The sequence below is a fragment of the Apus apus genome, chromosome 9 (genome assembly GCF_020740795.1).
Source record: "Apus apus isolate bApuApu2 chromosome 9, bApuApu2.pri.cur, whole genome shotgun sequence".
Classification (NCBI taxonomy): Eukaryota; Metazoa; Chordata; class Aves; order Apodiformes; family Apodidae; genus Apus; species Apus apus.
The window spans coordinates 439,234-453,788 of NC_067290.1; the positions used below are offsets into that span (position 1 = coordinate 439,234).

Below are 14,555 nucleotides of genomic sequence, written 5' to 3' on the forward strand. Positions count from 1 at the left end.
ATTCTGTTTTTATAGTTAGATAATAACTTTGGATACAACAAAAAAACTGATTTGTATTTTAAGATCATCTTAAGAAATATGAAAAGATTCTGAGCTTAAGGACTCACAACCTGTAAAATAACTTAGAAATCACAAGTTTTCTTTCCCTCTAAAGCCACTGCAGCTTAGTCTTTGCAACAGTCTTACTAGCTTGACCCTAAAAGACAGTTATTGAACAAATGAGCAGATAGTTTTCAACTTAGTCGCTCACTACATCACAATTGCAAACATTTCAGTCTTCAGAGGGAGAAAAATGAAATTACAATTTGTGCCAGTTTATTTTTTTCCAAGTCTACCAAAATGCCACCTCAAACACCAAGACTAGGAGAGTAAACATAGCTGAAAAACACCACTTAATCATTCACCTCATCTCTCTTAAAAGAATACATTAAGTCAATGACTGTGGAACATCTCCCTATGATGAAAGGCTGAGGGAGCAGGGTCTCTTTAGCTTGGAGGAGAATGAGGGGCGATCTCATGAATGTTTGAAATATGTAAAGGGTCAGTGTGAAGAGGATGGAGCCAGGCTCTTCTCAGTGATGTCCAGTGACAGGACATGGGGCAATGGGTGCAAACTGGAGCACAGGAGGCTCCATGTAAACATGAGGAGAAACTCTACTGTTAAGGGTGACAGAGCCCTGGGACAGGCTGGTGGAGTCTCCTTCTCTGGAGATATTCCAAACCACCAGGACACATTCCTGTGTGACCTGCTCTAAGTGACTCTGCTCTGGCACAGGGGTTGGACTGGATGATCTTTCGAGGTCCCTTCCAAACAGTAACATTCTGTGATTCTGCGACTGAGAAACCACCCACATCTAACACTTCTAAAAAAACTGGCACACTCGATACTTTGTCACGCTTCTGAAACTACCCACCTGACCATCACAGAGGTCAATGAGCGGAACTTTCTCCCGGCTTGCTTTGATGAGCTTGGTCTGGAATAACTTCCCATCAAAATACATCCACGGACAGCAGTGCTCCCATGGAATAGGCTGCCCACAAGCATCGTTGGCAAAAAGTGCCATATCCACCCCACTCATAAATAAAGCAGACAGCTGAATTCCTCGGGGATCCAGATTCTCAATCTGTTTAAAAAACACTTAAATTTAGTAAGATAATGATGAAATGTTAAGTCCAAGGTATTCCAATAGTGACAGGATTTTTGAAACTCTTGAAAACAAAGTGATTTTATGCAGTCATCTTAACTTTTCATGTGTTTGACAAGACAAACACACCAGAATCTATCACCTGTACACGCAAACCTGCCACACTCAGGAGGCTTTTGTTCCCATCCCTCAACTCTAGAGGTGAGAGAGAAAACTAAAAAAAACCCTCTATTTTCTCAATGACAAGGAACAGGAAACTATTTCTAATCTTTTAATGTTTTAACTCAATCCCTTATCAAGAAGTCAGTAAAAAGCTTTAAGCCAAACACAAATCTTGAATTACTGGCATGTGGTGCCTAAACCATGCAACATACCTCATCTGCACTAGGACCACTGATAAATATGCAGTACTGAGTTTTTCAAGCAATGCTGAAGCATGTTATAGCAAGGAAAAGCTTTACAGACACTTACAGAAAATTACCAGTAGAAAATTTCATTTTTAAAGTTATTTCAAAAATAATCTGAAATATTTTGTAGAAATTTTCAGGAATGAGCTTAATGTTGGCAGGCTTTATTCCCATGGACCACATTTCCCTCCCAACACCTTTATAAGGGATTTTCTAGAAGCTTGAGTCAAGATTTTCCTGTATCTCTTATTAATGAAGCAATGTTTATGCATACAACTGCTTTATTTTGGATGCAGGATAGATACACAAAGGCAGAATTAAACTGTGAATAGCTGGTGGCAGAAGCAAAACAGATTTGCTTGCAGCAAATATATCTTCAGCTTTGACATGAGAAAATATCACTACTAGTGTTCTCTAAAAGACTTCTGAAAGTATCAGCCCTTTCTTGGGAATATTTTCAAGCCCTTGGTATTAAATTTTAAAAGTAAACTACATTACCTTTCTCATGCATAAGCAAACTTTAAGTTCCAAAAGACTATCCAGATCATTTTGGAGATATGCAGCTGGGTTCACATTCAGCTGCTCTTTCTGTCTGATTTCAACAAAAAGAGAAGCAGCTGCTTCACATGAAGACAGTAAAAACATTGCATGAAATATTGCATCTTGTAGTTAACCAACACATTTTATGGATATTATCCATAGCACTTTTCATGTATGATTTAAAATTTGGAGAACAGTTTCTATTAAACAAAAACACTGTATGCCCTTTATCACTTGCCTTATCTCTGCCCTTCATTTTGTTGGAAGGGAAAAGTATTTTCTCTAGGAACTCCTTTCTTGGATCTCTATGGCCAGTGATTTTCACAGTGGGGTTTCCTCCTACTTGCATCAAATCCTGAGGTAGAGGCAAGACTTTGATAACTTTTATGGATACCTCTGCCAAAATTCCTGCCCTTAGATTCCAATTGTTTCTTGTGATTTGAAAGTGGACACTGAAGCCTAAGTGGTTGATACATTGCCATTCTGTGGTGAATCCAGCCTAGCCTACAAAACTGTCATCTGAATGTCCATCAACACCCACAGATACAATCTCTCAGTTTCAGGAGAGCTTGGGGTAGACGTCTTGAACCATGTGCTTACAGTTCTCATGAGACCTTAAAAGGCCCTCTGCTATAACTCTGCCAAGTCCATTTGTCACCATAAGATGAGCTACCTTCATGTCTTCTGCTCATACAGGATAACTCATTGTCAGGTCATTCATTTGCCAGAGGTTGGCTACACATTTCTCTGAAGACAACATACTGCTCTTCCCACAATGCAGACAACTGTCATCTTCTCTGGACTAGAATCTCCAGGGTTCTGAAAGGCCCAGGAAGCACACAGGGCTTCCAGCATGAACTCCTCATAAACACCTTTAAGAGGAGTTTCAGCCAACACCAGCTGATTCTCCTGATGGACAGCATCTACATTCCTGCTTTTAAGGAATTAGCCATGATGAGGAGTACTCAAATATGCTGTTCTCAGGAGTCTAATAGGCTTACAATCCATGACAGCAACAATCCAGTCCTAACTGCTGAAACAAACAAGCAGACTTGCATGAACTCAGCAGGTGTTCACTGTAGCTGTCTTCGTATCTTTTTCAGCAACAAGGGAAGGACCAAATACATTTCTTCCTGTTGGATTCCATCTATTTATTTATTATATGAGTGGTTGGTATTAATTTCTTGGTATAAGGGAAGAGGATCTTGGTTTTCTGCTAACTCTGCCATTAAGGTTGCCAACATGTGAATTCTCTACTTGCTTGTGATACACTCACACCAATTCTGGAGCGGCTGCAGTTGTTTTCTTCTGCTGACATTTATTAGTACTTCTATAGCTAAGTGCTGGCTTTGAGAACTTGGTGTTAGTGACAGCACATTCCTTAGACCAGCCTAATGAGCTGAATTCCTGTTTCTTCTAAGAACAGTGCTAGGACTGCTGCTTTTGTCTGTGTCCCTCTGCAGTGTGCACCTGTGAACATGAACACACCTGGGAAACAACCACCACCCTCTCCTTACTGATTTAGCTAAGGACCACCTGTGGCCAGGCACTCCTGGGAGCAGAGCTGGTCACACTGCCCCTACAATACCTGAAAGACTCTCCAAAATTACTTCTTCAACATCAGGTCTCATAATGCAGAGGTGATCAGCATCTTACCTCCTTCACCATGTTGATGATCAATGCAGACAGCAGATAAGATAGATCACTTCCAGTTGTGCATTCCCTATATATATACACTAATACCTTCCATAGCTTCCAGTTATAAAACAGACTACTGGTCTTAAGACACATTACAGAGAAGAAATATTTCAATTATCTACCCAGCCAGTGAAACATAACTGATTATCAATTTTTGCAACACTTTAAAATACTAAGATGAATATTTTGGAAAGCACAGGTAATAAACTCACGGCTTTTAGAGAGACAGGCACGTATACATCACCTACCACAGTTAACAACACTAATCAGCTGGGAATCAATCTCTGAAATTATGAAATTTATAGTTAAGAATTACCTTGAGTTCCTGAAGCTGGTCAGGTTCATAGAGCTTTGGAGACAATGCTTGGGCAAGAAAAGCATCAAGTTCCTGGCGACGAAGTATCCGAACCCCCGGCCATTGTACCATGTACCTACAGAGGAAGCCCACAGTCACACAGAAGCTGCCTTGGACATGTCAATCAAGTGGTATTTTATTTGATCAGAAACCACCAGAATGCAACATTTAAAAGGTGAAAACACCAAACAGATTTGAAGTCTAAATTTGTTCAAATTCATATGGAAGAGTTACTGGCTCTGGATCAGTTGTGCAAGAGCCTGGCTCCAGTGAGGAAGGGGCAGAAAGGAGCCAAATAGAATTTAAAACCTCAGTGGATTCTGATACACCTAAAAAGAAAATAGTATAAAGGTTAATGTTCTTTATAAAAAAGACTAGTGGCTAAAGGACTTTCTAAGTGAGTCCTCCAGTTAACAAATTACTTGGAAATTATCTAGTCTGTAAATTTTCTGCTCATCATGTCTTAATGACAATTTATAAATGCCACGTTGCAGGAGAGATGCTTGCTGTCTAACTGAATGAGGAGTCCTACTTTAACATACCATTTGGACTATTTTTTTGTACCTTTACTGTTCTGTAAGGAGAAAAACACAGAGCAGTTCTAGTTCTCAAAAGGCAAGATAAAGTACAATAGAACTGAAGACAAATTTACATTTATCACTTTTATAATTATATTTTATAATTATTTTTATACATTTATCACTTTCATAATTATCCCTTGCCAAAAAGGTAAGCATGTCTCAATTCCTCAGGAATTTTTCAATTTGAAAATAAAACAGGCAAGCACTTTGGATCTTGTGACTTTCTCTTAGAAAAGCTCAAGTATGGAATTAATACTTCAGCTGTTGATTAGCATCATCTCAACTCTATGAGCAGTTCTAACACAGGGAATCTAACACATTATAGGCAGATAACATTCATGTGAGCTTTGCATTCTGGTGAGCTTCTATGCAGCGGTACCTTTGAAGATCCCTCTTGCTTTACAACTTCACCAACACTGCCTTTGAAACCCTAAATGTTCATTTTTTAGTAAGCTGAAGCCTGGAGTACAATAAGGGTAAACTAAATCAAATGCCATGGTGGCCTCTTTGCAACACATGATCTTTTCTTTCCTTCTCCATTCAGTCCTCTAGAAACGTTGAATATACAGCCATACTTTTAAGACTCACATCAGCAATGTTCTAAAACCAAAACAAACTCCTTCTCCTAGTGACACTGCAAATATGAATTAATACTTTCCATACTCATGCTTTAACACAAAGTTAAGTATGTCAGAGAGAAGATGTAATTAATCCTTTCCTTCATTGTTTTACCTTAAGGTGACACTGACCTTAGTACACAACAGAGCACCATAAGATGAGTGGGCACATTAGTTGGATTGAGCATTGCTGGTGTATCTGATCTCATACAGGCCAAAAATGCCCTCATCCTTCGGTTCTTGTCTTCCACTGCTTTTCCCAACCACAGCTTCTTCAGATTAGGGCAGGTCCACTCCCTGAATGCAAGTGCTTCCACCAGCTCAGGGGTTTGAGGAGATTTCCCTTTGTAAGCAGCCCATTCTTTAATTATCACTGGTGAAACTACAAAATGGCAACAGTTGAAAGAAAACGTTGGAGTTAAAAAGCAGTGTATACTTAAAACTTGGTATGCAACATATTTTGATCCAAAAAGTACCACTTTGAGGCTGTGACAGATACAAACATTCTGGATTTGCTGCCAAATTGCTAATTCAAGCTCTCTCCGAACCATCGTTCAATTGCAATCACAAATGAAGTGCAAGAAACCAAGTGTACACCAGTAATGTTACACTGGTATCTTCAAATTAGCATACAGCATAAAGGAACCACATGTTTTTCAAAAACAAGCAGCTTAATATGAAAATGTGATTTTCCCCTAGAATATCCCTGTCATCGATCAAAAACCTACAGTGATAAAAATAGCACATAAATACAAATATATTCCATATGTGGTCTTCTAAGAACAATGAGATCCTAGTCATTTTATTCAAATCAGATTTAAAACTTATGTTATACTTGTTTGTAGTCATTCAACTTACTGCGATGGAATGAGATTTCAAACACGGGTGGGTTTGGGTGTTTTGCTTAAAAATTTTACAAAACCTTACATAAGCCTTTCAATTTCCTGCACTGCTTTCTATTAAGAGGTCAGTATTTTTGCATCTGCTACGCTCTGTTTCACGTACACGAAAACAAAGGCTGTTCAACTCCATATTGCTGCTAAATCATCCTCCTTTCTATGTTTGAGGCAATGAAAACAGTACACAAGTTTAAAGCAAAAAAAAAAAAGTCAAGCCTGAGAAATGATACCTTTGGCCTTGGAATGACCCCAAGTTTGACACAGCTCAAAATTTGTTTGCACCCTTCTTAACTCAGAGCCCAGTTATGTAGTGTGGAAAGATTCATGGAGCTTGTTAGTGAAGCTTTATGTTACAGCCCCACAAGATTACCTGCAGGAGCACAGACCTGCTCCTTCTGCTACAAATCTTTCTGTTACAGACGGAGAAGCACTTGGATGATGCTCTCATGTATGTGGTGTGATTCTTGGGGTGCCCTACACAGGGACAGGAGTTGGACTTGATGATCCTGATGGGTCCCTTCCAACTCAACTTATTCTATGATTCTCCTGCTGGTGCCAGGATGGCCCTTACTGCTATGACGTTTCCTTCAGCAATCAGACACAACCTTACCAGTAATTTTATAGTCAGGGGCAGGCAAACCATGCCCAAGGTGATGAAAGGGATTAAAAAAAAAAAAAGCACCTTCAGAACATCCCAAAGCACTCTTGTCCTTTTCTGGACTAAAACTACTCCAGCATTGTAAGTACATTTCACAGAGCTCAGGTTAAGTTTTACAACGATAACATGCAGCAATGAAAACAAATATTCTGATCAATTTAGTTGGTAGCCTCACCACAAGATCATGTTCTATTTTTGTTGCTACCAGCTTTATAGGCCAGCAGGCTACGTAAGATGGGCTTTACCAGCCAGCAGAGGTACTCTGTTATTTGGGCACAGTTTATCACACCAGCTTTCACTTCTTGTTTAGGTCTGGGACAGTAAACATAAAAAATAAAAAGGATGTATCTCATGTAGGCTTTTAAAGACAAAACAATGAATTAATTGCTTTAGGTCTCAGCAGCAAGAGATACCTCTGGACATGAACTACTTAGCTCTCTCAGCAAACAGACAAGAAAAATAATGAGGCTACTATGCAGAACCAGTTTAATCTGTTGCAGTAAAAAAAACCCAAACGAACAAAAAACCAAACAACCAAACTGTTGACTACTGACATAAAATAGTAATTTGAATCCTGGAGCTCTTTTTTGCTTTTCTTCAACCTCCTGACAATGGAGGTAACACACCTAGCTACACTCTTTCTCAGTCTGGATGCCCTTGCAGAAGCAGGCAGATACAAACTCTATATGCACATCACATTCAAGAACTCTTGGATGACCATGCCCTCAGCTTCTGCAAGTCCTGTAGCAGCAGACAACAGCAAGGAAACAGAGCTGCACAGAGCATAGCCATGTCACTATTTTTTTCTTTCACGTATGTATTTCACATGTAAAGACCTCAAGCTTAGAAGAAAGGAGTATTTATATAAGGGGGCTGGAACTAGATAATCTGCAAGGTGTCTTCCAACCTAAACCATTCTACAATTCTGTGATTTTACCTCTGTGTTTTCTATCTGCAATCCTGTTTCAACATTCAAATTTGGTTCAAAGCTTTTAATCTGGGGATGAGTTAAACTTCCACAAGGCTAAGGCCACAGGGAGAGTACCTCAGTTTGCTCCCACAACATAATTGTCCTCAGGAACACGGTACCTGTAGAGAGAGTTCACACTGGAGACCCATGGTAGCTCCAAAATGTTGCCAAGGGAAAGGCAACCATCCTGCTTGCAGAGTGGTTTACAATGAAGGTCACTCCAGTGGACTAGTAAAGAGTATCCTGTCTGGATGATGGGGATGAGGTATTACAGCTATATCAGTTGACAAGTGCTTGTAGTGCTCTTCACCCAAGTATAGCATTTAACAGATGAACCCAGGACCCACTTGTTTCTCCAGGGCATTTCTTACACCTTTGACAACTCTGTACTGGGACTGCTGCCAAAAACACTGTTCCTTAGCTGCTGAGGATCTCTGTCTTATGAGGAACATTCTGTTTTGTGTTTTCCTCCCAGGACTTCCACTTGGAGATAAGCCATGTCTACCCTGAAGACTACATTAGCTATGATGAACATTCAGAATCAGAGTGTGTTCAGCCACAACACCACAGTGCTAATTATACTGCTTTTCATACTAAGCTGACACCTGCTTTGACCATCACCCTGGCCACACTTTAAGGTCAATCCAAGCAAAAAGGGCCAGCATCAACCTGCACCAGGGTAACCTGCTTGATACCCATGACAATGCTATTACAGGTTCCAAGCCATCTGAAGAGCATCCTGCACACTCAGGACCTGTGAGAGCCGTTGCTGCTAATGGCAGCTCAGGTGCTTTTGGTATTCTCTTTGCATTTTTTTCATTGACTGAAGTGTGTTGTCTCCCATCATGCCTCATTTTGAGCCATCTTCACTGGCAGCACAGCTTGAGTTAAGCATGCTTGATTTTGCAAAAGGACTACTTCCCAACGCACAGCTTTCCTTTTGGCAGAAACAGCATCAGCTGAATACTTGATGGAGAACAGTACATCACAAGGTGGCCAGGCTTAAAATAACAAACCTTTGGATCCAACCAGGACTTATGACAGCTTGTACAAGTGCACATTTTTCCCAGAGTGGAAAGGGCAGATGGTTTAATCTACACATGTCTTTATCAGAACATGGGAAATAACCCACTTCAGAGCTTGAAAAGAAGAGCAAGTCAGACACTGGATTTCCATCTCCTCAGAAAGAAGGGCAGTGCAGCCAATGCTGTGCCCTTGGCAATAAAAGCACAGTCAAGAACTTTGTGATCCAGCTTCTCACATCCTCTGGGAGCAGACACGAGGACACGTACAGCCAAGGTATTACTTAGCAGACACTTGGCACTGAAGAACCTCACTGACTACCTCTTCCAACAAATCTGCTGGTTACTATCAGCTTTTCAACTACATACAAATAGTAATGATTTATGAGAGGAACTAATCCATTTAATGAAAGATCCATTATCCTGCTATCTATATGTTTAGTAATAATACTGTTGTGACAGTTTATGATGTATTTTTCACAGCTCCTATAGCCCTCACATGCAATGTACTTGTGAATTATTCACGCATAATTATCATGCTGCCAGTGTTATGGTTTGTACAACAGAGATGTCAGGATTTTAGGCATTATAATGTATTAATTGCATCTGTATATAAAATGTAAATTTATTTCAAATTTAATTTCTTAATTCTCTCCAAGTCTTAATTCTTACATTTTCTCTTAATTGTCTTAATTTCTGTGCTTCATAAAAATAATTTTTGAGAGCAGCAAAAAAAAAAATTAATACCCTGAAAGACAACCAGCATCACTACTTCACTATAGCCTGGGGCCTCAGAGAAGTTAGCAAGGGCTAATGTGTGTGAGTAATCAATCTGAGACATCTGCTCTTGCCACTGAAGACACTATTCTCTCTTCACATCTGGCACAGCCTGCCCAATTCTTGGTAAGAGAGGTGACCACAATAAATGTGCTCCTGCAACACAGTTCTTTCAAACCACATGCTTGCATCTCAGCTCCAATCCATCTTTACTAGCATTGTTAGCTTTGCAGTCAAGCAACTAACTTTTGGGCAGACATTCAAATTTATTTTTTCATTTTTTAAAGAGCATGATCACTCCTAAGATGGAAGTAGGTCAGTAGCTGAATGTGTCCTGCAGCAAGATTTGCCTGAGCTCCTATAACTAAACCAAGTCAGCACTCGTGTTCTGAGCCTCCATTGAGAATAAACCTCTGAAAAGCAGTATAAAGGAAGAGATAATACAGATTACAAAGGCTTCCCCAGTAGCCTACAGAGAACATTCTAGGTTTAGAAAACAGAAACATTCTGAAAACTGAACAGACCTTCAGGACTCAGCTACTTCACCACTACAAACACAGTACACTTTTAAGGACAGAAATCTAAAGAGGATAAATGAGTACTAAAAATAACATCACTATTTTAATCCCGAAATAACCTTGTAACCTGAAATACTATTATGTTACATGAGTTTAAAGAATTAAGAAGTTTGTGACAATACATGTGCTGAGATATTACTCAAGCAGAGTAAACATTAATTCCTACAAAATAACTGGCTAAGATAAACAGTTTTTCAAACTTCACTGGAAGATTATCATCTTCACTACAAAGGTACAAAAGCATTTCAAAATCAAAAGTAGAAAGAGAAAAGGGAACAAACCCAAAGTTTACAATTGGTTCTTATTTTTATCCTTTTATATACATGAAGACTGTGAGTTATGGTTTCATACATTCTAAATATCTGAATCTTAAATTTAGTCTGGTAACAGCAGACTCCTATATATACTTCTGCTGCTGTTGCCATTCACTTAATGCTTTAGCATTCCCTTAACCTTTACAAGATGCTACTGTAAAGTTCATTCATTTCCTTGTATGCATTTTATTATAAGAAAAAGAGGAGGTTGAATTTTCTGGAATGACATTAATCTGGAAGTTGTCTTCTGAAGTCTTCTGCTTCCAGAAATCAATATGAAGACAAACATTCATCCCTCTGAATTAGCAGAAGGATCTTCTGACAAGTCTGTCTGCAGTTTAGTCTGTCTTCACCCAGATCTACCTTTACTTACATTACACCTGACTTCTGTGGATTTTAAACCAAGTTTTTACATGCCAATACTTGAAAGATTCTAGAGACTTGCAAGTTTCACTGAAGGACATTAATTACACATTTGGAAAGACAGGGTGAGTTAACATATGCACCTCTCATTTTTGAAAAAAAATATATGAACTAGTACATGTATGCACAGAGTAGAAGTTTCCTATAATCCAGTTCTGCCTTATGTTTTGAAAATTACATCACAAACTGACATTACTTGCAGCTTGAGGACACATTTTCAAAAAAAGCCCAGAGCTTGCTCAGAAATACTAACATTTGTAGTTCTTAAACTACTACAGGAAATAAAATTTCAAATTACCAACATCTTTTTCTATTATGCATGGGATCAAATAAGCCATGAATTCCTCCCAGCATTAACTACACTGATGAAATCTCAGCAACTATTCTCATTCAAACCATGGTACAAGTGGGTATGAAAACACAGTAAAGGAAGAGAAATAAAGGATGGATTCTGCAGTACATACATTCTGGTGGAAGTCTGTTCTTTCTAAATGCAAGTCTTTCAGTTTTCTTTCTGCTTTCTGCCAAACTAAACAGGACTCCGTAAACATACTGACGAACTGGCCGATAAAGGAGAGCAGCAGGAGGCAGGTCTTTGTTGGCTTCATCTTCTATAGAAACAGCGATTTTAATTTCACCCTTTTGCATGAAAGAAAGCAGAAAAATATGATGTTACAGTGAACAGGAAGTGTTTAGGCATGCATGGTAATCCAATCCAGCTCTAATATCATTCTCACCCTAGTCAAGAAAAACATGATTTAGCAGTAATGTGGATCTTAGGTATGCGAAGGTAACACTAGAGAGGATTACCCTACAATCTACTTGCTTTCCTCCAGTATGTTTCTGGGTTCTGATTATCCCTGTTGCTTTCCTCTCTCTGTTCTCCACCACACACCTTTGTTTTGTTTTGCTTTGTCTGGACTATCTGCAGGTGTGGATTATCTAAATAGTGATCTTCATATATGGACACACTGAAGAGTGAAATAGTATACATGAACAACACAAGCTATGATGCAAAATAAACATGTGGGAAATAGCAAATCCAAACATCAACATTGAAGCAGAAACTTTTCTTTTTATGGATTTCAAATCTTTGCCTACAGTCCTTTTTGTCCTGAAGTGGACTTTTAAGATGAACAAAAGTTAACAGGAGTGTGGACAGTGCCATTTTGCTAGATGCTGTACAAATATGTACACTGAAAGGGCCTGACGTGATAACCAGTAAGGACTAAGTGCTCTGGACACTAAAGAGGAAGAAGACTCAGGCTGTCTCATTCTAGGAGTCATCTGCTTGCACTTAAAAGGAAAAACAGACTTCAGCCTTTTGGGACTAGATTTAGTCAAACACATAGTTGTGCAGAACACCATCACTCTGACTCCTTCCCAGTTCAACACCAGGCAGACTTCAGCAGCTTCCAGACGTGTGGAAGCATGTTCCCACAGCCTGTTTCTGTAAGAAGCTGTCCCATTGCTTTCCCAAGTGTCCTTATGTGGCCGTTCAGGTGGAGTTTTTGACTGGACTCATTGAGCAGGCAGAGTCCAAGGCTGCCTGAAAATGCTTGCAGCTTACCTGGAGGCTGCAAGCTAGCATAAAAAAATAGCCAAATCAAAAAAAGAGAGAAGCCATCAGAAATGTTCTGCCAAACTCAAATGAATAAAAATTCAGAACATCATCAAGTTAATCTATAATTACATTTTAGAATTATACAAAAGGGATTTCTTATAGCTGCTGTGTTTCTATCAGGACTAGCTACCAGGAATGGGAGGGATCAGATTGTGAGGGAAAACAATCTGAGTATTTTTGAACACTGAAAATAGAAAAGACTTGGCACTAACACCAAAGAACATACGCAGGAGTTTTTAGATGGACGTGGACTCTATATAACAACACACAGACTCATATGTATACACAGACATACAAGCACATGTGCAAAGAGATAAAAATATCACCTTATACTCAGGAAAAACGATTAATTCTGTAAACACTTCACCTCATATTTACTGGAACAATGTACGAGACTAAATCAGTGGTTAGAAAACAAGGGGGGAAAATTGTTGGTACTAAAAATGGACCAAAACTCAAGCATTAAAAAGGACTTGCCAGAAATGCAGTTATCTTTCACAATAATCATTTTCTAGTACATAATTTTAAAGTGTCATACCTTGGTTAGGACATGAAAGATGTAGGGATACATTAACCCCTTCTTGTGCCTGTGTTCTGCCACTCTTAATACTTCAGGTGCTACAGGAGGTAATGGAGGGGTAGTAATATCCATGTGGTTTCTGGTGGGCATTGACAACAGGCATGGGATTTGTGGATTACTGGTTTGATTCCCTTTGACTTCAGCTGCCTGGCTTCCTGAAGAAGCACTAGAGGAACCTTCTACCTGTAACAGAACATAGAAATCCAAGTGCTTTTGAACATGTATGGAAATATACTAAGACAAATGAAACAGTACATCATATTGCATCAGTACACAGACCCAAGCTGGCTAACAGATTTTCAGAAAATGCAAACTTTCAGTCATTGTGAGCAGAAGCACATTACTGAAAAAACAAGTATTATGGTAAAGTTTTCACTTATTAACAGCATCAGTAATTACTATTTGTCTTTAATTTTTAATTGCACAATACTGAAGAGGGACTGATGACTTATTAATTAAATGCAAATGACCTTTTAATTAAGTACGTCCAAGATATGACCAAGTAAATGGGTTAACTGAGTCACAAATCCTGTAATTTATCTGAACTTCCGTTAATACATACCTTCTTAGTCTGTATTTCTAAATGAACGGGGGGGAGGGGGGGAGAAAGACACTTAAAATATTTAGCATTTGAACTCAGAAACCTTGTAAATGTCTTGTTGTGTTGTCTGTTGTTTTTTTTTTAAACATAAGTCTTCTGTCTGAGAAGACTGTAAGAGAAAATGACAACATTTTCTGACTGCAAGATTAAAGAGGCATTTTATCCATTTCTAGAAATGCAGTTCATAAATTTTCAGGAAAAATACGACACACAAAATATACTGTAAACCTCCTGGGGAACAGCCCTTTTTAAGGATTTATGTTGCATTTCTCACAGATACTACCAAAACAAGTAGAGTTTGTTCCTAAAAATCCATTTTTAGCTTAACAGTTCATATTAGTTTCATGCCTATAAACTATTATAGCAAATACAAACACTTCTGAGACTGAAATTTATTTTGTTCACTTCATACACCATGCATGACGATTTTCTCAATTTGTGTAGAAAACTCCTAATGCTTCAAGGCTTAAATAGAAAAGCTGCGACAGAAATGGCCAAAGCCATGAACAAGTAACATAAAAAATAGGCTCAAAGAAGCCCAGCTTTTTCATTTCAGGCTCTTAAGAAAAATACAAACTTCCATGTGAAAACAAAAAAACCCTCCACAACCTCCAAAAACCTTCTATCGAAAAGTGTGTATTAGTAAAAACTGTGTCTACTGAAATATCAAAGTGGCAACTTATTTTCAGATTACATTTTAAGCACACAACTAATGAGGGCACTACTGAAAGATTGCATTTTAGAGTTGGTAATCCTGAGATTGTTT

At 38.7% G+C, this 14,555-nt stretch overlaps 1 protein-coding gene across 3 annotated transcripts in view; it reads right to left on the minus strand.

The window, feature by feature from the left end:
* Positions 1-14,555, minus strand: part of FAM120A (family with sequence similarity 120A) — a 53,241-nt gene that overhangs the window by 12,780 nt on the left and 25,906 nt on the right. For all 3 annotated transcript variants that reach the window (XM_051627891.1, XM_051627892.1, XM_051627890.1), the window contains exons 9-13: positions 13,147-13,371; positions 11,449-11,623; positions 5,476-5,725; positions 4,107-4,221; positions 915-1,124 (exon numbers count right to left, since the gene is read on the minus strand). In XM_051627891.1, the coding sequence (XP_051483851.1) occupies positions 915-1,124; positions 4,107-4,221; positions 5,476-5,725; positions 11,449-11,623; positions 13,147-13,371 (975 nt within the window). The remainder of the gene's footprint in view (positions 1-914; positions 1,125-4,106; positions 4,222-5,475; positions 5,726-11,448; positions 11,624-13,146; positions 13,372-14,555) is intronic.